The sequence below is a fragment of the Barbus barbus genome, assembly GCF_936440315.1.
Source record: "Barbus barbus genome assembly, chromosome: 7".
NCBI lineage: Eukaryota > Metazoa > Chordata > Actinopteri > Cypriniformes > Cyprinidae > Barbus > Barbus barbus.
The window spans coordinates 33,640,892-33,667,211 of NC_136735.1; the positions used below are offsets into that span (position 1 = coordinate 33,640,892).

Below are 26,320 nucleotides of genomic sequence, written 5' to 3' on the forward strand. Positions count from 1 at the left end.
ACTTGATTTTGTTACAGTGGTGGCCAAAATGATTAGAACACTAGTATTTTCACCAGCTTAAAAAAAAAAGGTTTTAAGTCAGTTATTTCTGTCTTTTGCTGTAGACTAAATCCAGAAGAACGGTAGTGACTTCTCCTAGATGCTTTGCAGGTAGGTTTCTTGAATAAACAGAAATATATAAAAAAAAAAATAATAATAAAATAAAAAAAATGAAATGACAAAAGAACATGACAAAATTACTAAAACAAAAATGTGAAATATTAAAACTAAAAATAAAGTAAATAAAATAAAACTATAAAAATAAATCATTAAAAATATGAATAAATAGATAATTGTGCTGAAATAAAAGAAAGTTAAACAGAATTATTTAACATTACTAAAATAAAAATGAAAACTGAGATACTTGACACTAAATTAAAAGTTAAAATACTAAAGCAAAAAAAAGTTAATAAAATAATAATAAAATATGAAACAAATCGAAATATTAATAAACACTATAATATTATAGCACATTAATACTAAAATAACGCATTTTAGAATTGCCTTAGTCTCAATACCATGCAATTGTTCTTCAAAATTTGTTCAAAAAGAGGTTATTTTGTAAGTTGTCATTATTTTGATGCATCAGGAGCATGCATGTGATACCTAAACATGCTAGATAGGCCATGTACTAGGTTTTGGAAAGGCTTCACAGTTTGGGTGTTTCTCATTCCTCTAGAATTCCCTCTTTCCCTAATCACTTCACACAGCTGCCCCTTTAAAACACACGCTCATTTATTTCAGGTCACCAACACAAAAGGAGACATTTAAAAGGACAAATGCTGGCACTGCGCATGAAGATCATCATACACAATGTACTGAGCGAGACAGGAATGTCTCACTAACTGATCCTGTCAAATAAACATACATCACTGGAGCACAGGACAAGTTATGGAGCGCTCAGACCTTGAACCTTGCGTATGGGCAATAATAATAGCGGCATTTGTCTTCACTGGAAATCACTGTAGCTATAAAATTTTGGTTGGAATTATGAATAGTATGGTGCAGTGTTGTGATGCTGGAATAGAGAGGACAAGGAGAAACATCCACAAGCATTTATACTTAGAGAGGAACAACATGGGTTGAGGTAAACCTCCATGTGCTGACAGCTTGATTCATTTACTGCCTCTGCCTAGCTGGAATAAAGTCTCCATGCACAGATATCTGTGAGCTAAAATACTCTACCTACCTCCTTGTCTTATGAGCAAAACAGACAGGAATGAAATGCTACTCTACTGCAGTCTGGGAGACCTTAATGTTTTTAAAAATATATAAGCAAGATTGAGGGAAATTGAAAAATGTGTTATTTATAATGTATACAAATATATTGCTAGCATGGCATTGGTTGTCGTCCACTATGACACACCATTGTCGTTGACGAATCCCCAAGACAGCCTACGTCAAGCAGATCATGTCAAAATCAGGTTAAAGTATAGTCTGAACTGGGCTTTATCGGAACAGATTTGGAGAAATGTAGCATTACATCACTTTCTCACCAATGGATCCTCTGACGTGAATGGGTGCCGTCAAAACCGCTCACAATAATTTGAAGGGTCATTTGTTTCTTACAAACATAACTTTTCACTTTACAAGATGTTAATTGATGGACTGGTGTGGATTATTGTGTTTTTATCAGATATCCCATTCACTGCAAAAGGGTCCATTGGTGAGCAAGTAATGCAATACTAATTTTCTTAAAATCTGTTCTGATGAAGAAACAAACTCATCTACATCTTGGACAACCTGAGGACGAGTAAACTGACAGCAATTTTTCATTTTTTGGGTGAACTTTTCCTTTAATTAAAGACATTTCCCATTCCAATAGCTTACTAATTATCAGTTCAAACAATAGTCACCTTTATTTATATTTTTATTTATATAGCGCTTTTAACAATACAGATTTTGTCAAAGCACTTAACAGTATCAAATTGGAGGATATAGTGTCAGTAATGTATAATAAATGAATCAATTTTCATTTCATTATTGAATTCAGAGACGTCATTGTCTAGCTCAGTTTAGTTTAAATAGTATCTGTGAAATCAAATTGACGGTAATAACAATAGTAATTTAAAAAAAAAAAAAGTTGCTGAAGAAGCAAAAATATGAATCTAACTTACTGGCAAATCCGATTCAATAGCACCACCGTACTTGTTTGTTAGGGCAAGTTCAGACATGATGGATTACAGCTGGAAAGTGTAGTGAACAAGCTGGTGCTCGTACCATGCAACAACAAAATACCCTCACATCTCAGACTCTACAAACTTAAGAACAAGTTCAAAATCTCAAACAAGACCTTTATTGTTTCATTCCATCAAAAAGAACTACAACAGGGATGAGATGCATCTTTTGGAATAGAACAAAACAAACAAAAGTACAAGGCAATGAAGAGAATACAACAGAAAAGCCAAACAAATCTAGCTACATCTCCCATGGCGGTTCAGTCGAAAGCAAATCGAAGTCTCATAATTTCAGCATGGTATGTTTAGGACCGAATTTGCACAGTCACAACTTCTTATCTGCTAAGACACTCTGACATAATTAATGACAAACGCCCATTACAGTTTATAAAACATATGAGCAGTTTCTCCCTGGCCACAATACGGTCACACTCTCACTGAGAGCAGGATACATTTCAGACAAAAAGCATTTTCTGTCACAGTGCATTGAAAAAATTCTCCATTGGAGATCAGTAGTTTATTTGAGTTGGTATTGTGCCCTCCATATCAACTGTAATATTGCCTTCCAGAATATATCAATCTTGCCATTAAATTCATTACTATATGAATTAAATACAACAACATATTTTCAATACATGGTTCCAGCACTGGGTGAGCTATTTGCACATGGGTGGCTCAGTAGTAGTAAATATTCAAATAGGTTTCACATATATTTACAGCGGTTAAAGATTCCAGGTCAAATCACTCTATTGGAACGTCCACCGATGATTTTGTGCCACTGAGGAAGGCACTTATTTCCCGTTAGATCAAGAAGCTGGTATGGCTGCCCATGTGCTCTTTCTCTGCCTGTGTATCAGATTTGTTAATAATTCCAATATATGAGTACAAAACTGGGGGAAATTGGTAAGATCTTTAAAAAACATGAAGAAGAACTGAACAACTGAAAATAAATAGCAGTGTAGTCCATTAATAAATCCACTACAGTACAAGAAGATGCATCAATGTACAATCCACGTCATTGTCTCATTCACATAAGAGTTACTATACCCCTGTTTTCTTGAGGGCAATCCTAGATTCGTAATGCATCCGTGTCCTTCAGTCAAGAAAATGGAAGAGAATATAGCTTACGGCATCAACTGCAACAATACAAGATGGATGGAAAGTGGTGAAAAAGAAACGATATTCGATAAGTCCATTTCCCTTCGAAAAAACACAAGAGGATGTGTGATTTCTTGTTTTTCCGTACCTTCCTTACCCAGTTTCCACAATGTCACGATTCACCTAACTGTAGGAGAATCAGTCAGAGGTGAGAATTAAAGGGTTAGTTTCCACAAAAAATGAATATTCTTTCATCATTTAACCCATAAAAGCACATAAGACTTAATAATAAGATTTTAAATGAAACCTGAGAGATTTCTGTCCCATCACCAAAACGTAAAGAGATCATAAAAGAAATCCATTTAAAGAGGTTTAAAGAGATCTTCTGCAGAGACACGATTGCTTAATGTGATGATTTAATTTAGGCATTTATTCACATATAAACACTGATCAATGCGCATAGAGCACATCAAATATGGTAAATGGAAGCTCAACCGTACTTGCTTGACACATGAGAACAAACTATCCATATGGATTTATTTTGCAATACCTTTATGAAGAGAGAGAGAGAGAGACCATACCGAGAGAGATTCGTACCTTTTTACTTGATACGAATGTACATTTTTGGTTTTTGGTAAAAAAAATATTTTTCATTAATATTGAATCAAAATTTAAGGTTTTACCGAACCCCAAATATATGGTTTGAGGAAAACATAATAAATTTGCCTGTAACAAATTAGAGATTTTTTTTTTTGTTTTTTTGTTTGTTTGTTTGTTTTCTTCTCAATACAATGGACTTTCAGTGAAGGGACATAAATCACTCAGGCTTCATTAAAAAATATCTTAATTTGTGTTTGAAAGTATTTTCATTTGGAGTGACATGAGGGAGGGTAAACGATGACAGAATGTCCATTTTTGGTTTACACTTTCCCTTTAAAAGATGTATATCTGATTACATTCTGATTTGTTGGAATAGAAAAGATGGAATAGCTTTTGGAATAGTTTAGAGGCACTTTGGTGGGTCATTTTCCCCTTTAAAGTCTGATAAATCTCCTTCAGTAATTCCTGATGCTGGGAGATTTCCTGTTCTTCAGTAATTCCAAATTAGCATACGATGCTGGTCTGGTAGAAGAATCTGACTCTCTAGAACTGCGGTGTTACACTACTGTATTCCTGTGCCGGTAGGGTGGCGGTGGCAGAACCGTTCCTGGTCTCTTGTTAAACTCGGAAAGATACTCAGGGTTGTCAGCCACGGCGATGCGACTTCGGATGCTGTGCCTGTAGAGATGTTTGCTTTTGTACACTTGAGTTGGATCTTGAGGGTTTGGTGGGGTCACTTTGGGCGGTAGACTATGCTGCCAGTAGTCAGGATTATCAAAATTCTTCTTTGACTTCCTGTCGACCATTACGGTATCAGAATGACCCGTTTGAAGCATGTTACCTGGATATACAAGGTGGCCGGGAAGGCCGGATATACTTTTACTGGTGACTGCAGATTTCGCCACTTGAGCCGGATGGGTTGAAGAGCCCGACTGACTCACCAGACAAGGTTGGATCTGTTGGCTGACGAGGGAGATTTGGGTTAATAAGGAGGGATTGCCAGACATGCTGGAGGAGTTGGATTCGGCACCGTGTGGCGACTGGGAATGCTGGCCATTTTGGCTCATCAATCTTGTCTGGGGGGGTTGAACAGGTGGAACAGCGAAATGAACATGTGTTCCCTGGCCATGGTGGTGGGCTTTCCCAGTTTGTGTCGAGAGGATAACGTGGATACTTGCGGTGTTGGCTGCTGTTGTCATCTGTAGCGGGATGGAAGCTCCATTTTTCCTCATAATCTCCTGGTTTGTCCCACTACTGTTGTTGTATGTGTTGAGGTAAAGGGGTTCGTTGATGTACTCATCCTCACCCTTGGGTTTCTTATCAGGGGTGCTGTGGTAACCCGGGTTGTCCAGTGCAGTAATATTTCCATTTTTCCGCTGGTTTACAAAAGGATTCTCCTCGACAGGACTAAGATGGTCTGTAGACACAAAATACAATGAAAATAGAATGACAAAAGCTCAATACTGTGTATAAAATCATTGTCATTCACCACTAATATTTATTGAAGCAGTATAGTTATTTTTATTGTTTTTATTTTTACTAGTTTTTAATATTTCAATATTTCATTATGTCATAAACACTAATGTTTAATATTTATTTTTTCATTCATTCGTTCATTCATTCATTCATTTGTTCATTTATTCATTAGTTATTTTAGTACAGCTGGTATTAATTGTAACTATGTAAATTAAATATATATATATATATATATATATATATATATATATATATATATATATATATATATATATATATATATTCACACACACATTTAATTCTGAGTGATTTTTTTTTTTTTTGAGCAAAGAGGAGAATTAGACATTTTACACACATTATAAGGAACACTGTGGCCTACATTTGTACAAATCTCATGACCTACATTTTACAATTCATCGCAGTCTTGTGTGTTATTGTTCAGGAAATGAATGAGAATTAATGAGCTGATTAAATTACTGTTCGCATAATAAATATCCAGCATAATAAATGAGCAATGTCTCTAGTATTTCCAGAAGAGAACATCAGAGTAAGTTTATTCCGAATATGCTGATTACATGTGCACAGAAATATTAATTCAGCTGTGGAGTATGTGAACATCTTCAGAATAAAGGCTTAATTATGTAAATATGGTCAACAAAAGTAGCAACACTACTTTCTTAGCTACATTTTTCAGTACGATAGTAGCTGTTTTCAAAATAAAGTAGCTTTACCAGTAAGAAGTTTGTTTATTCAAATAGTGGTATAGCATGACAGCAAGTTACATTTATATTTTTGTCACAATATATTGCACATTAAGTATTTTAAATCTGCAGACTAAGGCAATAATGTCCTAGTTAGGATTAGTTAATTTGTTAGTAAACATGTCATGTCATTTGACTGGAATAAAGACTGCAAATAAATAAATGAATAAATAAAATCAGCTTTAGCATCGCAAGAATAAATTCCATTTTTGAAATTTATGTAAATAATTAACAGTTATTTTAAATTAAAATATTTAAATACTTAAAATATTTTACAACATTACTGTTTTGATTGTATTTTAATCAAATGCCGCATTGGCGAGCATAAAATACTTTTTTCTTCATTTTTTTCAAAAACATTAAACACATTTTACTGACCCCAAACTTTTAAATGGCAATAAGGTATTCTTAACCTATAAGCTATAGTTAGCTTAGCTTAGCTTACTTTGTGTTAATAACATGTAGCCTTCTGGCTGTAGTTTAACTACTGACACTAGCATAAAAACAGTGAGTATCCTACTTGTAGTTAACCACCCACAATTCATTGGCACTCTTTAGTTGGAGGCCTCTTGAGGTGAAGGATGAGACCATTAACTGCTGCCAAAATTTGTAATGGAGGAACTCAGAATCTATTGATTTATCATCCTACTCAACCCACCACACTGGATTAATGTTTTACTCCAGACACCCTTTTGTTTTAAAGTATCTGAGGTTGAAACGGAACGACTGCGATATTATCGACCATAGAATGTGTAATAAAAGACTTTCAGAGGTGATTTACACCAATCTAATTCATGTATACCCAGAAGCAACATTCACATACCCCCTCATATTTTTGCGCCAAGTGGATTTTGAATGCAACTCCTCAAAAAGGACATTGAATATTTCAAATAGCTGTTTGTTTTCATGATTATTTTACCTGAGGCTGATTTGTTCATAGGGCTCATGTAACCATCTTCACCAGCGGTCTTCTGATTCCTTTCTCCGAAAAAGACAGTTGGGTCTGCGCTGTAGCGCTGGCCGTCGCAGTCGTCTTCAGTGGACATGGGCTGTTTTTTCAAGCTCCCATTACAGTGTTGTTCCTCAAGGGCATCGAGACCCGCACCTTGTGTGCTTATAGAAATGAAGACGCCACTCGCTGTACCAGAAGTATCACGGCAACAAGCTCCCATCCTGTCTTCTGGGCTAAAAACTCTTTCACGACACTTCAGTTGCATCTATATGGGGTAACAAAAATAAAGTTTAGATGGATCATCCACCTTCCTCGATGATTCAGCAACCATTTAGGTGTCTAAATCTTCAGTTTTATAATGATAGTGCTCAATTAAAAGCAAAAACGTGGTTGAAACTTGTAGGGGGTGTCACTGCTAGAAAATAAAATTTTGTACTAAAACAAGAGAAAATAGGATAGGATATCTGAGTGCATGTGGGAAGATGTGTTATATATATAAATATATATGTATATATATAAATATCTATGGGGCCGAGTACCAAGACAAACTTGTAGCCAATCAGCAGTAGGGGGCGTGTCTACTCATGATGCGTAGGAGAGAGCGCTCAGTGCACATGACGGACATTAGCCGGGCGACAACAGAAAGATAGAGATGGCAGATAAAAAAACAAAAGAGGAAAACATTTGTGGAACAAAAGAAGGCTTGTCTACAACGGACGCGACAATTGTTGTGTTGTGCTGCACCACAACAGCTAAAGTCTGTCTACACTGGACGCGACAAAGCGATCATTGAAAATCATTTGAAATTTGTGTCAATACTTCATAAATAGAACGCGGCAGCAGTTTACTGTCTGGGATTTGTCGTGCCCCATCCAGTGTAGACAGCATCACTGATTATAATGACTTCTATAGTATTTTGTCGCACCACGCCATGCTGCTTGTGTCCGGTGTAGACACGGTGTTATGATGAGGCAAGAAGTAGGACCCGTGTAAATATCGGATCAGCTTTCCAGCGCTGGAAAGAACTCAAGGAGAGGGAAGGCCTGTGATCGGATGCCGAGGTTGCTTTGTTTCTTCTCGATAGGTGAGTATAGTTTTGCTTTGTTTCACAGAACTAGTTGTTGCCTGGGTTGCGTACATACAGTATGTGTGGGGCGGAGCTATCAAAATGTTTTGGTGATTTGAAATATCAACATTGGCTACCAGTAATCACTTACCCCACCTTTAAGTATAGATATTTTTGCTCCAAAACAGGTTTTCCAAACACTACCACCCCTTCTGTCTTCCCCATCTGCCTTTAATTGGACAAACTAGTTCATTCAATATTAAACTGCTGTTGACAGTTAGTCCTGACTCTAAACTCACATTACTAGTCAACAATCAGAGATAACCAAGCTAAATCTCAAAGCCTCAGTGTGTACACTTTTCTGGGAAGTTAACATATACATTGAATACAATTGTGATATATTTTACTTTCATTTATAGAACGGTTAGTTCCAGTCCTTGAGTTTTATTGGTCAACAGCTGTGTTTCAATCTCGATAACGCACAGCTATGACCGCTTCATCCAACGGTTCTATGTATCACATCCTTAGCAACTACCCTTAACAATCAATATATCGTCAAAACTATTCCATTTATTATTTCAGCAAAATAAAACTTTTTTTAAATTTTTCTGTTACAAGTATGGTACTTTATGCCTATTAATTTACACCATAATGATGTTTACAAACTCACACTGTGCCGCAAATTGGTATGTTTTACAGTAAAAGACAGAAAACTGAAATGTTCTCATGCTGAGAGATAAGCAGATGTATGTGTGTGAGGAAATATCATATATGGTGTAAAAAACAACACAGCGGTTGAGAACTGTACCTATTCTCTGGCTTTATTTGAACTCTATAAGAAAAGGCATGTTACACCGGAACATTCTCTTGCCATTTACTGTTGTTGTCAGGAACTATTTTTTAGCGGAAGGACTGCATTTAATGAATTTACTTCAAAAAAGTAACTAATCAATACATAGATTTTTGGTTTTAATATTTGCTTCACATCGTGCTTAACAATGCCCTTCAGCCATGACTTATTCACAATACAGCATGGCCTCTTGTACCTTATTGCTTACGTATTTTATACTGATTTCAGAAGGATCATGTGACACTGAAGGCTGGAGTAATGGTTGCTGAAAATTCAGCTTTGCATCACAGGAATAAATTGCATCATCAAATATATTCAAATAGAAAACTGTTATTTTAAATTGTAAAAATATTTCACAATATTACTATTTTTATTGCATTTTTTTCTGCAGCCTTGCATAAAAGCAGCCTCGGTGAACATAAGAGACTTATTTAAAAAATATTAATTATTCCAAAATGTTGACATGAAGTGTACAATATAGGATAAGGTAAAAACAAAAAGATTCAATGCCTTCACCTTTAAATATTTAGTTTTATTTAAAGTGACTTGCACTGCATTTATGGTATAAATTTTATCAATTCATAAAAAGAACTACAACTGTAAAGAAAGCAAAGAGCTATCCTTACCCTACTGGTATCCATTGGTGGTCTTGATGTGTAAGAAGAGGTAACGATATTGAAGGTCTGAGGAACCAAGTACTCCTCAGCATCCATCAGGTCATCCAGCTCCTCCTCATCTAGAAGACTCTGGAAGAACTTACTGTGGTTGGGGCTGGGCAGCTTCATGGAATCATCCCCCTGAGAGCAGAAATGACACCATCACTCTCTGCGATCACCTTGAGTTAAATGGGTGGTGTAGGACAAAAGTATTGATTTTCAAGGTGAGATGTACAAAAATAGTCGTATTCTCACTTGTATGACGAGGTATCTCTGAGGGTCTCGTGCCATGCGGCTGAACTCTGCAGCGAGTTCTTTAAACCGAGGCCGACTATCAGCATCAATCATCCAACCTGGAGGTGAAGACAGTAAGAAATGCCAAGTAGTAACTGCATTTGTCATATTTATGGACGGTGCAGTGCAGTTGCACAAATTCAGTTTTATTTAGTTATTTTTTTTACAAAGATACAGACAGACAGATACATTGATAGATAAACAAACAGCCAGACCAAGAGTTTTAAAGAGACTTATTTTTTTCGATGGATGGATGGATGGATGGATAGGCTCATTTGCATCTCATTGTTTTTTTTTCACATCGGCATTAAAATTTGCCCCAAATTACTGAACTTCTTACAGTTCTATTATGTGTCTGACAGGAAGTAACATGCCCTCACCTTGCAGCAGCCTGCTCCTTATTTCCTTCCAATTAATTTCCTTTCAGTTCCCACACTCAAACACATTATCCAAATGAGCAGCAATTACTCACGCAATCACACCACGTTTCATCTCCATCAATATTTCTAATTTCATTGTCCGTGGGGTTACAGATGTCACAGCGAGTAGAATCACAAACAACAGCTTACAGTCAAAATGTAATTAGAATTAATGGGTTCAATCCGCGTCTCATTTCATCTCTTTGTGTTTATATGATTGAACCGGTTGAGAAACCCCAGCGCTCACCCAACTGCTTATTTCCACAGTCCACAAGACTAGCCAACGCTGGCCAAACATGGTGAGTGGCTGAGCTAAAAGTCATGTATATGTATATGAGCTACTGATCACATTCAGGGTTGTACATAGCACTCACATTTGACCATCACCATGTAGACGTCTATGGTGCAGATGGGCGGCTGGGGCAAACGCTCGCCCTTTTCCAATATGTCTGGAATCTCACGTGTGGGAATCCCATTGTAGGGCTTTCCTCCAAATGTCATCAGCTCCCAGATAGTCACTCCTGAATGACAATATATAAAGTCAACACATCATGTTCTGTATTAAAAAACAAAAAAAACAAATGGCATTGTACTTTTTTATTATTACATTAAAAATATTATTTTTATTTTGTAATTGTATCTTATTTTATTGTGCTTTTATTGCATGTTTTTATCTATCAATTATCAATACTATACTATCAAAATAGTTTTATTAATATAAAAATATAGAACAAATATAATAATGCATAACAATTCATTGAATTTAAAGATGTGTATTATATCACATATTACACAATGTATAGCAAATCTGCAATTTTAAAACTGCAAATCTGTATAAGGATTCATAATTGTAAGTGTATTTATAGTATATGTACTATGCATATATTATATCATATTCAGATTGTACCAATATAGTGTTAAAGTTTGGGGTTCGATTTGAAAAAAAGTATTTTATTCTCACCTAAGCTTGCATTTATTTGATCAAAAAGACAGTAAAACAGTAATATTGTGTAATATTTAAGAATTTAAAATAACTGATTTCTATTTTAATGTTCTTTAAAATGTACTTTTATTCAGGTGATTCAAAGTTGAATTTTCAGCATCATTACTCCAGTCTTCAGTGCAATTCAGTGCATGATCCCTCAGAAATCATTTTAATATGCTGATTTGTTACTTAGGAAACACTTATTATTATTATCAATGCTGAAAACTGTTGTGCCGCTTTTTTGTGGAAACCACAGAACATTTTTTTTTCTGCTAACAGAAAGATTATACATGTATTTATTGTCACTTTTGATCAATTAATGCAAGTTTTTATGCAGAATTAAAGTATTAAACTCTTTCAAACAAACGAGCAAAACTAAATAAAACAAACACTCTAAAAGTGTTTTACTCACCATAACTCCATACATCACTCTGATGTGTGAACTTTCTGTAATGAATGCACTCCAGGGCCATCCACTTGATTGGCATCTGCATAAGAGAGAATTCTCATCAGGATGTGATAATCTATATAGTAATGCAATCATGCATTAACCAAAAAAAAAACCCGCACTGCAGTATGATTAGAAATTAGAAATCAAGCAACTACCATTCTCACAGATTAACATTGATTAATGCTTTAATATCCAACCCACCATATGAATTACACAATAACTTAAAAATAAGTTCAATAATTCCAAACCATTCACATAGAACGTTTTAATGAATTTGTCAGAAGAAGTGTGTCTCATGTTCTAAACACTTACCTTCCCTCCATCGGAATTATACTCCTTTTCATCAGCATCCAGCAGTCGAGCAAGTCCAAAATCAGTGATCTTAATGTGGTTTGGAGATTTCACCAGGACATTACGGGCTGCAAGGTCCCTGTGCACCAGCCGCCTCTCCTCCAGGTACATCATACCCTGCCAAAGAGGAGATTTGAGTGCTTATATCCAAAAACACTATCATCACTATGAATCATTACATTCAGAATAGCAGAAGTCTGTTAAGAATATTCATCCCACTAAAACTGAAATCTAAATTAGCTGCATTTTAAGTAAAAACTAAAGTTATTTTCAGTGATAAGTTTAGATTATTACATTGCACAAGTTAGGAACTCAAAAGAATGAATGAATGAATGAATGAATGAATGAATGAATGAATGATGCATTTATAGTGTTTCTGTAGTTATTGCTCATAAATCATTCTACGAAAAAAAAAAAAAAAGATCTTTGGATTCAATGTATGGCAATGTGGGGTTTTTTTTTCCTCCTTGTGCAGTGACATTTTTCAGTTCTTTACAAACATGCTTCCTTGCCTGTACCCAAATTGTGACAGTGATGTTTCAGAAAGATTGCACTTAAAACCACAGAGTACTTTTTACCAGAACCAGAAACATTAAAACTAGTAAAGAAACTGACAACATTGTGCAGTTATGAGAGCAAAACATCATGTTTGAGAAACTCTGAACACACTAATTGTCCCTGCAAGTTGTGTTTCTTTTGCTGCTCATCTTTACTGTGAAAAAGATCGAATGAAACAGTGATATAAAATTGCTTTCATTTCAGTCAGTAATATTTCACAAAGAAAAGTGCAAACATACACCCCAAGGGACAACGGAAAAATTTCAAGGTTTCACTTGTATTGCAGATGAAAAAAAAAACAACATATGATGAGAATTATGATGGTAGAAATGGTCTGAATATTTCCAATGTTTTTATTATGAATACAACATTCAATAGAAGACATCAGTGACCATAAGACTGTGTTCAAAACTGTAAATGTCGGAAAAATGAGAAACATATTTCTCTGTAATACACTGTTCCATTTGCCACACTGTGCATCATTTCATAGGCAATGTGTTTTTTCTTGCTTAAAATTTGTTAGACAGCAGCAAAAGAAAAGGCAGACAAAAGCTGAGTCAAGCACATTGTGCTAAAATTCATTTTGTCCTGAAACTTTTCAACATTACAGACAAATGTGAGAATTAAACATAGAAGCAGACACCTAACACTGAGAAAGTGAATCATGGACCGATCAATCACCAGCCACACACACACACACACACAAAGGCCACAGTGTGAAATGTTTTCCAAGTGACACTTTTTAATTACTGTATTGTGTACTGCATTAGACACTTTTTATTACTATCTGTATACAACCTAACAAGACAACATAAAATATCAGGATATGTTGATACATATCTTCATACATTTCCAAACTTGTTAAGTGTACACTACCCTTCGAAATGCAAATATTGTGAAATGTTATTACAGTTTAAAACAGCTGTTTTCTGTTTTAATATATTTTAACAACTATGCAACTAAAAATGTAGTAGGTTTATTTAGTAGATTAAGCTAAATTGTATTATGAAAGATCTCTAGATTTATTGATTCATTCATTATGAATATGGTTCTTTTTGTCACTCTTTTACAGATGGAACAATATTTACTGTAAATAGAGAACTTGGCTTTAGATGTCCCTATCCCCATTTCTTACAGTTTATTCTCTAATTTGGCATGAATAATATGCACATTCTCCAGTCACTTAACGGCAATAAAACATACCCAGTCCAAATCATAACTGTGTCAACAGCAGTGCAAGCCCAGCATCTCTCATAGGATAAATTACACAGCACTATTCTAAATTAACAGCATCTTTCCATAGTCTTACAAACCATCCATTTATTTTTTTATTAACCATTAAACAGAAATTCATTCTCCCAGGCTCGTTTCGCTCTTCCCCTTCGCCATGACCATTGCTTTAGTACTGAAGGATCAAGGTTTAATGTCTTACACGCTCCATGGATTTCTAATTCTTTTAAACAGATACAGGACAGAATGAATACTACTTGGCTCAGGTATGCTGAGGTTTGTAGTAATCAACATTTCCATTGATTGACTGTCCAGTCCCAGAATTAATCTGTTTTAAATACACTTTCATTTCACTGCACTGTAATTGCATTGGTGTAGCTCCATGCTGGCTCTCCTAAAGTAGCCAAACAAATACACGCAATAAAAATGCTGTTTACTTGTACTGTTTTGGCTGATTGGTCTGAAACATTTATTATTTATTACTGACATTTGTTAATATAGAGTTATATTGGCTATCTGTCTTGATGATGTATTTGTTTCTTACAAACATGTAGGTTTTCACTTTACAACAAGTTAACTGATGGACTGGCGTGATGTTGGGGATTATTGTGATGTTTTGATCAGCTGCTTGGACTCGCATTCTGACGGCACCCATTGCTACGTCCCTATATGTGACGCTGAGTTGTTGTTGTTTGAGTATTTTTCTGTTTTTGTATTCTTCTTTTTTCTGGGTTTTCCTCTTGTGCCGCCCTCTCGTTTTTTTTCTCTTTCTTCTACTTTCACTTTCGCAGGTGGCACGCAGATTGGTTGTCTCGCTTGTCAATCATTCGGGACGAGTTGATTGGGCGTGATGACGTGGGGGGGGGGTTCTTCAATCGCACTCGCTGATTGACATCCAGCAGTGCTATAAAAGGGAAACGGCGATGTGTTAGAGAGGCCGGTCTTTGGGAACTTGTGTTGTAGTTTTTCTTTGTTAATTTTTTTTTTTTTTTTTTTGCCTCCGTTTGTATGGTTTAGTTCATAATGTGCTTTGACGGCCATGTAAGATCCTCATCTTATCCAATTGCTGTCCTGAAGCCTTTGTCCTTTGATACTTAAAAGCCTTAGAAAGCTTTTCAAAGTTTTGTTACAACTGGACTGGAGGTGAAGGGGGTAGGTATGTTATGTCCCATGACTTACATGGTGTACATTTAGGTTCATTTCGTTGTCTAGACACCCTAGGTTAGGGACTTGTGCCATTTTCTGTATGTTTTTATTTGGTTACGTAGTGTAGTTAAGTTAGGACATCGTGGACGTTGAAGATTGTTTTCTTTTCACATTTTTTTTTTCTTAGTTTAGAATTAGATTAAAATGGGTTAGTAATATTTCTTTTGGTTCTGTTGTTTTCTTTCTTTTGGCACGGTCCAGGCTCCCTTCACTCTCCCTAGTTCTCCAACAGGCCGAGGTTGCCGGTGTGTCTAGCTTTTCTTCTTTTATTTTATATTTAAATAATTTTGCGCAAACACTTGTTACAGCCTTTAATAATAAAACAAGTTTACTTGATTTACTCTCTCTAGTGTTGGTTACTATCACTCACACACACAGACTGTATGTTGACATTGCTCCGAACTGGTCTAATGTTCCCCTTCTTAGTCCCTAGACGCTTAATCAAAGGAGGGTCGTAACACCCATTCACTGCAGAGGTTATGAAAAATATCTCAAATTTTGCATTTGAGATCAGAAATATGTATTAATACTGTAAATAAAGTAATGTTGAACTGACCGGAGTGAAGGCTGATTTTAAGTAAACACAATCAGATAAGAGTACAGATGAATAAGTCATTTGCTGTAGCATGTTTTTATTTGATATTATATTAATTACTGCGGTGGATGTTGCTAAGGTGTCAAGGTTTAGATGGTTATTTGAATGGGAATGCTAATGAATAGGTTTCTCCAGTTATAATATGCTTCCTTGGATAGTGCAGAGCATTTCTAGAAGCATCCATTGCTTTTAGGAGGCTTGAGCTTTCTGTATATTCAGAGTTTTAACTTCACTTGAAAAAAAAGAGAGAGACCGCATAGATGAAACAGGCAGCAAAGAGCAGTCCTTTGTGTCCACTGTTTGAGAGCACCCAGATGAAAGTAGGAGTAACCTAATCAAAACGCCGCCTGCATTTAGCATAACAAGCCATCTGCATTCCGATCCAGGGAGCGAGACTTAATGCCAGCGTGAGGTGCATTCGGGGGCATTCATAAAGCGCCTCCTCATCTCACTCTTTTATGCACCAGCTTTTATGTGTGCATTAATAAAGGTTAAAGTTTCGGAACGGAAGGGAAGAGGGTCCCTCGGTGCCCTATTACAACATATTCTCGCCTCTGAATAGACAAATAACAAAAATTAGGCTCACTTGATTATTTGGAACTAATTAGAGAGTGAAAAGAAAAGAAAAAAAAAACAAGGCGCTATGGTGAAAACATGCTTAGTTCTGCGGGCAATAATGCTGACAAGGGTGGAAAGAAGAAGTGGGCTGGAACGAGAGAGAAGCCATACTCAGCATCACAATGGGAACAGAAAGTGACAGAGGTGACTGGTATAAAACATACCGCAAGGACACATAGAAACCTATGATATATACTCAAAAATTAGGGCTAATATGGACTGTCGATGCATGAAGTGGTTAAGTAAATTTATTTTCTAAGTATATTACTGTTCTCCAAGAACAGTACAAAGACATATACAAAATGATTTGATCAAAGGGAATTGGCATCAACCATATTTCTTGAATGAAAATCTTCATTCACAGCTCTCCAGTAGTCATGCCATTCAGTTGCATTCATGTGTGCTCATCTTAAAAATGCAATCATTCTGATATGTCTTGAAGGCAGCATCTCTCTGTTTGGGGAAAATAATGAAACTCCAAAATGGTAAAGTTATTAAAACAAATGCTGTTCCACTTAATTAGATGTTTCTTTTATGAACTAAACTATTTACAGACTAAGAACTCTTACAAACTCAAAGTGAATCAGTAATTATGACATTATTATTTATTTCTTTATCCTTTAATTTTTACTTTTAAAGGGATACTTCACCCAAAAATTAAGGCCTTCTGAAGTGAAGTGAAGTGAAGTGAAGTGAAGTGAAGTGAAGTGAAGAGACAAATATCCATATTAAAACTTTATAAACCGTAATCCCTGGCTTCCATTAACTGTTGTACATGCATTCATGAGTGAGTGGCGCTCCAGCGGATGACACAGGACATAGGCGTAGCGTAAGCTCCGGTGAGAATACGCTAGTCTCATGAAAACCAAGTTTTGTTTACAGCAAAGGAAAATCACTCTCCTCTTGGCTTATATCGAAATCCTTCAACATTTTTCTTTACAAATTCTCATTTCATACTTCTAATTCGTGACCGGTGATTTGTTTTTCTCTCCTCTGCACTTCCACGTTCATCACTTCTTACTGGAGTTTATGCTACACCTAAATCCTTTGTTATCCGCTGAAACTCCACTCTCTCATGAATGCATGCATGACAGTTAACGGAAGCTATAGATTTTCTTAAACACACACATTGCTTCACTTCAGAAGCCATGTGGAGCCATGTGAAGTACTTTTTATGACCGATGGATGCACTTTTTTGGGCTTCAAAATTTCAACCACCATTCACTGCCATTGGAATGCCAGTTTGGAAGAGCCAGGACATTTTTTGATATAACTCGGATTGTATGTGTCTGAAAGAAGAACGTTATATACACCTAGGATAGCTTGAGTGTGAGTAAATCATGTGGTAATCTTCATTTTTGGGTGAACTATCCCTATAAAAGCCTAGCTTATATCTGTGCTAATGCTACACTCTTTAAACCAATAAATAACTGCAAATAATCTTTCTGATCATATAAATCAATGCAAATATACTGTATTTACAATTCTCACAGAGGAAATGTAATAGTAATGCACTCATGTTAGCTATATCTGCTATATTAGACAAAGAATTTTTAGCATCAAACTACATCAGACCAAAACTTACCAAATTTACTAAATATGCAAAAAAGTTATATGTTACCATACAGGAAATAAACAAATCTGAAATCACTGAAATCATTCTGTGTGCATGATTGAGCGCTTGTTTTGTTCGAGTTATCCATTTTTGCAAATCTCAAAAGCAAAAAGATGACACTCAGAGACAGTGTATCCCTTAAACATGCATGAATAATACAGAAACTGCATTAATAGATTCTACATACTGAAACTGTGCAATGGTAATATAAGTATGAAAATATCTCTGTGGAGTCTCCAGAAGCATAATTCTGTTATCCAGAGACATTGTGAGTTTTGTCTCACAATAAACCTTTGTACTGACAAGAGCTCACCATCATCTGGACAGGTCTCAAACGACACCTATACTTTACAGGAACACACTGTTTCAGAGGCACAATAGGTTTTGAGAGAAATAGACTCACTGGCTATGATACAGCTTACTTCACATGATCTAAATGTGATGAAACAAAGAAAAAACCTGTTACACGAAAAAAATAATTCTAAAAGAAAGAACAGAAAACAGTTATCCAAGGTAAAACACATGAGTGAAAAGAATGTGACAGAGCATAGAAAGACAGAATTATTTAAGTCAGTATGCATTTATACAAGGTTTTCAGGATTATATCTGGCCAGATTTTCACCAACGAGGGAAGATTGCCCAGATCTGAAGAGCAGAGGTGAGCTCCACTATTCCCAGAGCGTCCCACTGCCCCCTCTCATGGCACCTGCTGAAATGTCACTACTCAGGTAATAAAACAATCAATCTTTTTGATATTTAGGAGAGTAAATATCACAAAGATTTTTTTTTTAAGAAGGAAGAAACAAATGGAAAAGGAAAGAGTAAATGTGGCTATTAATATTACAATACAAAAACTTCAGCTCAGTATGGAAGCCCATTTCCACCATGTAAGAAAAAAAATCAGGCCTTAAAAAGTCGAAATTATGGCATACTTAAGTCATAATTACGAGATAAAAAGTCGAAATTATGATTTACTAAATCATAGTTACAGGAAAGTGGTCTATAATGATAAACGGGACATTCTGAAATGAGTCATTGGGCTTAAACAGTTTGGAGGACCAAGTTCAACACACACCTTATTAATAAAGCATATACCATTTACAGACAAGCAGAATATAGCACGAGTATGAACGCAACTTGTATTAAAACTGAAACTGCAATAAAAAATACAACAAAATAACTAATATATATATATATATATATATATATATATATATATATATATATATATATATACATATACACAGTGCCCTCCATAAGTATTGAAACAGTAAAGAAAAAAGTGCTCTGTTGGCTGTGGAGTCAAGACATTTGATTAAAAATATGGTTAAAAGATGAATATGAGACTAAACTACAGAATGTCACATTTCATTATTAGCCGTTTCAACACATACATGTTTTACCAAATAAAAAGAACAGCACTTTTAGAGTTCATCCCACTCATTGATGTGAGCATAAGTATTGGGACAGTTGAACATAAGGCAGATATAAAAGATTGAAAGCTATTATTTAGTTGCAGATCCCTTGCACACAATCACAGCAGTGAGTCTATGACTAGACATCACCAGACTCTTGGTCTCATCCTTTGAAATACTTTTCCAAACCTTTAATGCAGACAATTCTAATTGTTGCTTGTTTTGGGGAGTTTCTGCCTTTACTCTCCTCTGCAGCTGGTGAAATTCATGTTCAATCAGATTTAAATCGGGAGATTGACTTGGGCAATCCAAGACTTTCTATTTCTTTGCCCTTATAAATTCCCTGACTGAACTGGCAGGGTGTTTTTGGTCATTGTCCTGATGCAATATGAAGCACTTCCCAATGAATCTGCTGGCATTTTCTTGATTACTGGTAGGAAAGATGGTTTAGTACCCTTCCAAATTCATTCTGATACTGTCATCATGCATTAAGTCATCAATAAAGTTGAGAGGGCCTGTTCCAGAGACAGCCATGCATGCCCATGCCATGACACCACCTCCACCATGCTTTACAGATGAGGCTGTATGCTTGGGATCATTTGCAGTTCCCTTTTTTTCTCCACATTTTTGATTTCCCATCACTTAGATAAAGGTTCATCTTTGTCTCATCGGTCCATAAACACAGTTCCAAAACTCTTCTGGCTCACCTTTGTGCTTTTTTGCAAACTCTAATCTTGCTTTTCTATTTTTTTCCAAACTCTTGATTTCTCCATGCCATTTATTTTTGCTATAGCTCTAACTTACTTCCTCTTTTCTTTTAGCATCCACATTGCTTGCTTTTCTCTCAAAGTCAGCTCCCTCATCTTCATCCTGGTTTGTGTGTGTCATCATCGAATGCAAGATTCAGAATACAGAAGTAATGGATATAACTGATACAACACATTCCCTGCTTTTAATATCTGAAGAATTAATGCAACAGGACACAGCTGATCACTTAGAAAGACCTGTGAGGCAACTGTCCCAATACTTATGCTCACATCAGATAGTGGGATGAAACTCTAAAAGTGCTGAACTTCTTAGCTGGTAAAACATCTATGTGTTGAATCACCCAATAATAAAATGTGACATTCTGTAGTTTTGTCTCATATTCATCTTTTAATCATATTTGTAAATGTCTTGACTCCACAGCCAACAGAGCAATTTTCTCTTTACTGTTCCAATACATTTGGAGGGCACTGTATATATGAATGAAAAAAATATATCCTCTCAGTGATGCCAAAACATTACTAATTCAGTTTTACTGCCATCAAAAGAAAAGAAAATCAGTAAATTAAGTGCAAGTGCAAACCAAGTAATCAAGAAAACACAGCTGTTGATATTGACTGACAAGTCATCATATATTTATCTGATAACTAAATACTGTATACATGTTTTAAATTGGTTTGTATAGTCTCTGGGTTAATTAGCAAAAGGTACACGAAAGGAGATGTTAGAAATTATTACCATTTGGTTTTGAGAAATGTTAGCGAGAGTAATTGAGGGCTGCAATGAAAGGTTTGAGAACCTCTCTCAGATTTCTTGGCATCCCAAGAGAAGGAGAGGCTAAGATTAAATGCCATGAAAAGATGAAGGTGCAAATTAAACCGGAATGCCATTAATTTCCATGTTTCGTTTCTGGTAATGGCTACAATTTCAGTGACACTCTGGCTGACACGGCCTTGGCTTTTCGTTCCCATTACAAACTGCAATTATCTACAAATTAAGCCCAGTGTCACTAGTGGTGTCAACAGCTTACAACCCCAAACTCTACAGATAAAATCCTACAGTGTAACAGACAAACACACATTTACACACTCATTAATGTATGTGAGGAGTCCTTCCAGTTCCTCTAATCTGTTAGAAACCACATTACCTGTAGGATACTTCAGCTCAGTTGGTATATTTCCTCCTGTGTCCCTCTAACCAACCTAATGTCATCAGTATTAGTAGGCATTTATATATAAAGTGTACAGATACCTTCCCTTACGTAAGTTTAGCACAATGTCATTGTTCCAACACTGCAATGAGGAAATTGCAATAAATTAATGTGCAAGCATAAATAAAGAAATAAATAAATAAAATGTTGACCGTTTTCTAACTTGTTTGTACAAAAATCAACATTAGTAAATGATTTATGAGCCTATAGCTCAAAACGAGCTCATAGTGACTGTTAAAATGACTCTTCCACTTTTCATCATTTAGTGGATACATAATCAAATGTTCATCCTAGATGCTAAAATATTAAATGGACAACAAATGGACAGTGTCTTACAATTTCATAGGAGATCTAAAATGTGTATACTGTTATCAGATTGCCAAGATAACTCTGCAATCAAAAGTCAGAGATTTCAGTTTGAACAATTTTCACCAAATTCTTCCAACACACAACAATCTTAACTGAAGTTGATACTTTGAAATTAAACATAGATTCATGCATAAATGTAAAGCAAACATATGTAAAACCATTGGAAACATGAACATACTGGAATACAATTAATATTGTTAATCATCTTGCTGTGCGTGGAAAGACCCTTTTAGTGGTTAAATATGGAAAGTATATGTCAATAGCACATCTAGCAGAGCTTTTATAGGAATCAGTCTGGAAGGCCATAAGTACACTGAAAAAAAAAATTATAATATTTTTTCTTTTTTCTTTTTAAGGTAAGTGGTTGCAAACAATTTATTTTAACTACATGTATATATATATATATATATATATATATATACGACACGAAGCGGAAGCTCTTATTGCTTATATATAATATTTTATAAAACGGACACACAGTAAAAATATTAAAACCCATAATTTATATATATATATATATATATATATATATATATATATATATATATATATATATATATATATAAAAATTATGGGTTTTAATTTATTTTAGCTCCATTTTATATATATATATATATATATATATATATATATATATATATATATATATATATATATATAAAATGGAGCTAAAATAAATTGATTGCAACCACTCACCTTACCAAATTTTAGTAAAAAGATTTGTAAATTCAATGTATATTTTATTTCAGTGTAGTTACTGCTCTGCACTATAAAAAAATAAAATCAACAACAGTAGGTTTACCTGTATGCAAACATGTCATAGAAACCAAGATAAGCTTCTCATTTGAATTCTCCACAGAAAAGCAGTAGATGAATGAAAGATGGAATGAATAAGAGGTTTCTGGGACCTGAAGCGCTTTAATGAGGCCAAAGGAGATACGCCTGCGGCAAGAGAAAGCCATTTGTGCAGGGAAATTACACCAAGGTATTCACAATATACACCGGTTTTCCAATCCTGCATCTCAGGAGAACACACAGAATATACAAAACAGAGAATCTTGGAAGAAGATCCCTTCAGCACAATGGGAAATTTCAGAGGGGTTCCTAACGGGTGAAACATGTTTCACAGTGGCAGGTTTACAAAGACAGCACTCATAATGCCAGACAAAAATAAACAAAATTACAGAAAATGCCTTATCGTGCATAAGAAAAATTATGTTTTTGGAAAATTATGAATAGCTCCGTAATACTGTGGATGGAAAATATCAATTATAACATTTGCATCATTGCAACTCCCTCTTGCATGATAAAAAGAACAACTGTAGGTGCAGAACTGAGCTGCTGATGGTGATCAAATCATGCTGGGAAAGATGCTTGTGTGTTGGAGGTCTGCCCATTGTCATAACTGTAGTGCACAGGGGGTTAACGCCACTTCTGATTGGTTAACTGAAATGTCTCATGGTCAAAGAGAGCTAGTTTGTTACACTTGCTATTGCTCGGAAGATTGAACCTGCCAATGCTATGTTGATTCACACAAGTTAACATTTCAGTTAACAATTAAAGTCGGGCCTGGATATATTTTTCCTACGACAGCTGAGAAGGTGAGAACAGGCGCATGCTCGTTCTGTCACGTAATGTTTGGCGAAGATTGCATTGCTGTGCGTAAGTTTAAGAATCTGTGCATGCAAAGGGATCATGGCAGCGTGGATCAGGCCAGATGGGCTCAAAACGGGGGATTGATTTAATAAATTCTAATGTTTCATATCTGAACTGACATGCTTTTAGGGTGGAACGTGTAGTGCTGTGATTATATGGATGGATTAGGTAACCCTTTTGACTTTGTGTTTGAACAGTGTGGGAAGCGAAAGTTGCTGCAGCTGGGTCTGTTTGAATTTTTGAATTAAAAATAATACTAATTGTAATGATAAACAGGAAAGTGGGTTCAAGCGCCAGCAGAAGGCAGTGTAATGGAAGTGGTCTTTAAGAGAAGCAGTCTATCAGCGGAAGTTTAAAATCAGCTCGTAAGTGTATTTACTTGACTCAGTGTTTAGCGCATTGCCGTTGCTAGGAAACGCTTATTTTGTTTACTAGGATGAGAGTTGCTGAAATCGCGTTTGGTCTCGTACTGTATCGTGTATCTTGTCAGTGTGTGCACTTGCTTGGCCATTTGTAGTTGATAAACAGGAAAGTGGGTCCAGCTGAATTGAAATGATCATTTGTTAGATTGGTATAATGAAGGTTATTATACCGCGGCAGCGGTCGCGGCAGTCGTCGTGTGAAGCCCTCTTAGTGTGAAGACCAAAGAGTGTAAAGACCATCGACTCTACCGTGCGACTCCACCGGGCAGGGACACCGGCAAGGGATAGTAGTAGCTTTTTATTTAATTTTTTCATTGATATGTTTATTATTGAAATGTTGTTGTTATATGCATGTGTTAATTTTATTTAATTTCTTTATTTTCTTAAATATGTGGGTAGATAGTATTTATAGAGTTGTAACTTTTTAGTTTTAGTTACTTTTTCTTATTTGTAAGTCGCTTTGGACAAAAGCGTCTGCTAAATGACAAAAGTAAGTAAAAGTAAGTTAAGAACTGTAACCTGCTTTAAATACATAATCTCATAATGAGTGTAATCTCATCCTCATGCCGAGGTCATTTTTTCACTGTGTGCAGGAGCAGTTTGGCAGCTCAATGAGAATTTGGCATTTTAACTTTTCACAGTGTGACTGGGAAAACCTCTAGCAGCAGGTCTGAGTCACCAGCAGAATTCCAGGGCAGGAATAGGCAAGGTTGTCAAGCGGTTTGCTCAACCTACAACCTGATTAATAGGTGCCATTAAGCCAAAGCCCAAAGCTCTGAGTTGCAACAAACCAGCACCCATCTCTTGAACTCAGCCAATCAATTTACAACAGACAGATTAAATGACCGGCTCTACGGCAGTGGAACAGAGGTAACTTAAACAAGAATGCTGTGAAATACAACACAGAGAATCTCCAGTGACTTTTCCATGACTTCATTAATTCTTTAGTTGTTATAGCAAGAACTGAGTATTGCAGCCCATGTATGTCCACATATTGAAAGATTTTCATAATTTTGTCACCTTAATTATAAGGCAGTGTTGCTTCGCTACTTGTAAAAGGAAAGAACGTAAAATAAATGCAGCTATAAAGTGTTCAATAGCTCAGTTAAAAAGTCACAGATGGTCAGTTTTTGGACTGATGGAAGCCTTTAAAATACATGTTGCCTTCATTTACCCAGCATGCCCTTTAATATAATATTACGCAGCAGACCAACAAAAGAATTTGTAAACTACATTATTTTTTTATTTATCATCAACATGATCTTAGTGAATAAAGGAAAATACAAGAAGAAGTGAGTGTGTGTGTGTGTGTCTTTGTTAAAATAATGTTATCCTGCTGCTGCATAATGTGCAGTACAAATAAGTAAACTGTTCAAAGGCTGATATTACCTTTAAAATACTGTGGTGTTATTAAAACAATGCTCTGTTTGTTTGAGCGATCTGAAATGACAGCATTGGCCTGAGTATGTTCAAACTATCTGTTCGTCCAATTACTGGAATACAGGAAAACTTCTCTCAAAAGATCTTTGCTATAGGAGATTTTATTCAAATCTCATTTTATTAAGATTTTTGAGTTTAATTCCAAAAATTTGATAGCGATTTGACACAAGAAGTCAATAACTCTTTAAGATTTGAGCTTTACAGTCAAGGGGAAGATTTTAATTTTGGCCTTTTCCTCACAAAAATCTATCGTATGATTTCAGAAGATTGAATATACTGCATGAGTCATATAAGTAATAGAAAATCCACAGATAGGTGTGCATTAAATTATTTTAATGCATGAAGTGGAGGCAAAGAACCGCAGACGCAATCTTAAAGCTGTCACTGATGTTTGCTCTGCAATATTTGTCCATAAAGGTGAAATGTATGACTACGTTCAACAGTTCTGCCTGCTTTAAATCTGACACAGAGATAATTGGAGAAACGGTTTCAGAATCAAGAATCAGAATCAAGTCAAAAGTCAAAATTCTGCAGTATTTCCTGAGATGCTGTCTGACTGGTTGCACAAACACGTGAAATGCTTCTTACCTTTGCAATCTGCACACACCAGTTGAGCAGCAGCTGGGAGCCGATGTTCTCCTGGTGTTCATGTACGTAGTCCAGCAGGCAGCCGTGGGGCATGAGCTGAGTTACCAGCTGTATAGTGGGACTCAAGCAGACCCCCAAAAGACGCACTAGATGAGGATGCTCCATGCTGGCCATGATCAGCGCCTCCTAGAAGACAAAAACAGGGTGTTGAAGTCACACGATGAAAATGTGTCTCTGGAGATATTTTCCCATCAACAACCAAGAATGTTAGAATCGTACTTCTCAATATACACATATATATGTTTTTAATATTAAATATGAAAATATGTAAACATGCTATACGGACAAATTTAACAGACATGTGTGTGGATTTTTAATATGCTGCTTTAATTAAAAGTTTTATCTTTTAAAACATGCATTTTAAGACACATCTTCTAAGTATCCAACTTTGCGGGGGG

At 35.7% G+C, this 26,320-nt stretch overlaps 1 protein-coding gene across 1 annotated transcript in view; it reads right to left on the reverse strand.

The window, feature by feature from the left end:
- Positions 1–4,471: 4,471 nt before the first annotated feature.
- The window catches only part of LOC306872576 (receptor tyrosine-protein kinase erbB-4-like), a gene marked incomplete at both ends in the record, with an annotated part of 160,077 nt that continues 138,228 nt past the window's right edge, over positions 4,472–26,320 (reverse strand). Inside the window, 8 exons of the mRNA XM_079421188.1 lie at positions 4,472–5,331; positions 7,071–7,368; positions 9,649–9,816; positions 9,931–10,028; positions 10,763–10,909; positions 11,786–11,861; positions 12,137–12,292; positions 25,863–26,048. Coding sequence (XP_079277314.1) covers positions 4,472–5,331; positions 7,071–7,368; positions 9,649–9,816; positions 9,931–10,028; positions 10,763–10,909; positions 11,786–11,861; positions 12,137–12,292; positions 25,863–26,048 — 1,989 coding nt within the window. The remainder of the gene's footprint in view (positions 5,332–7,070; positions 7,369–9,648; positions 9,817–9,930; positions 10,029–10,762; positions 10,910–11,785; positions 11,862–12,136; positions 12,293–25,862; positions 26,049–26,320) is intronic.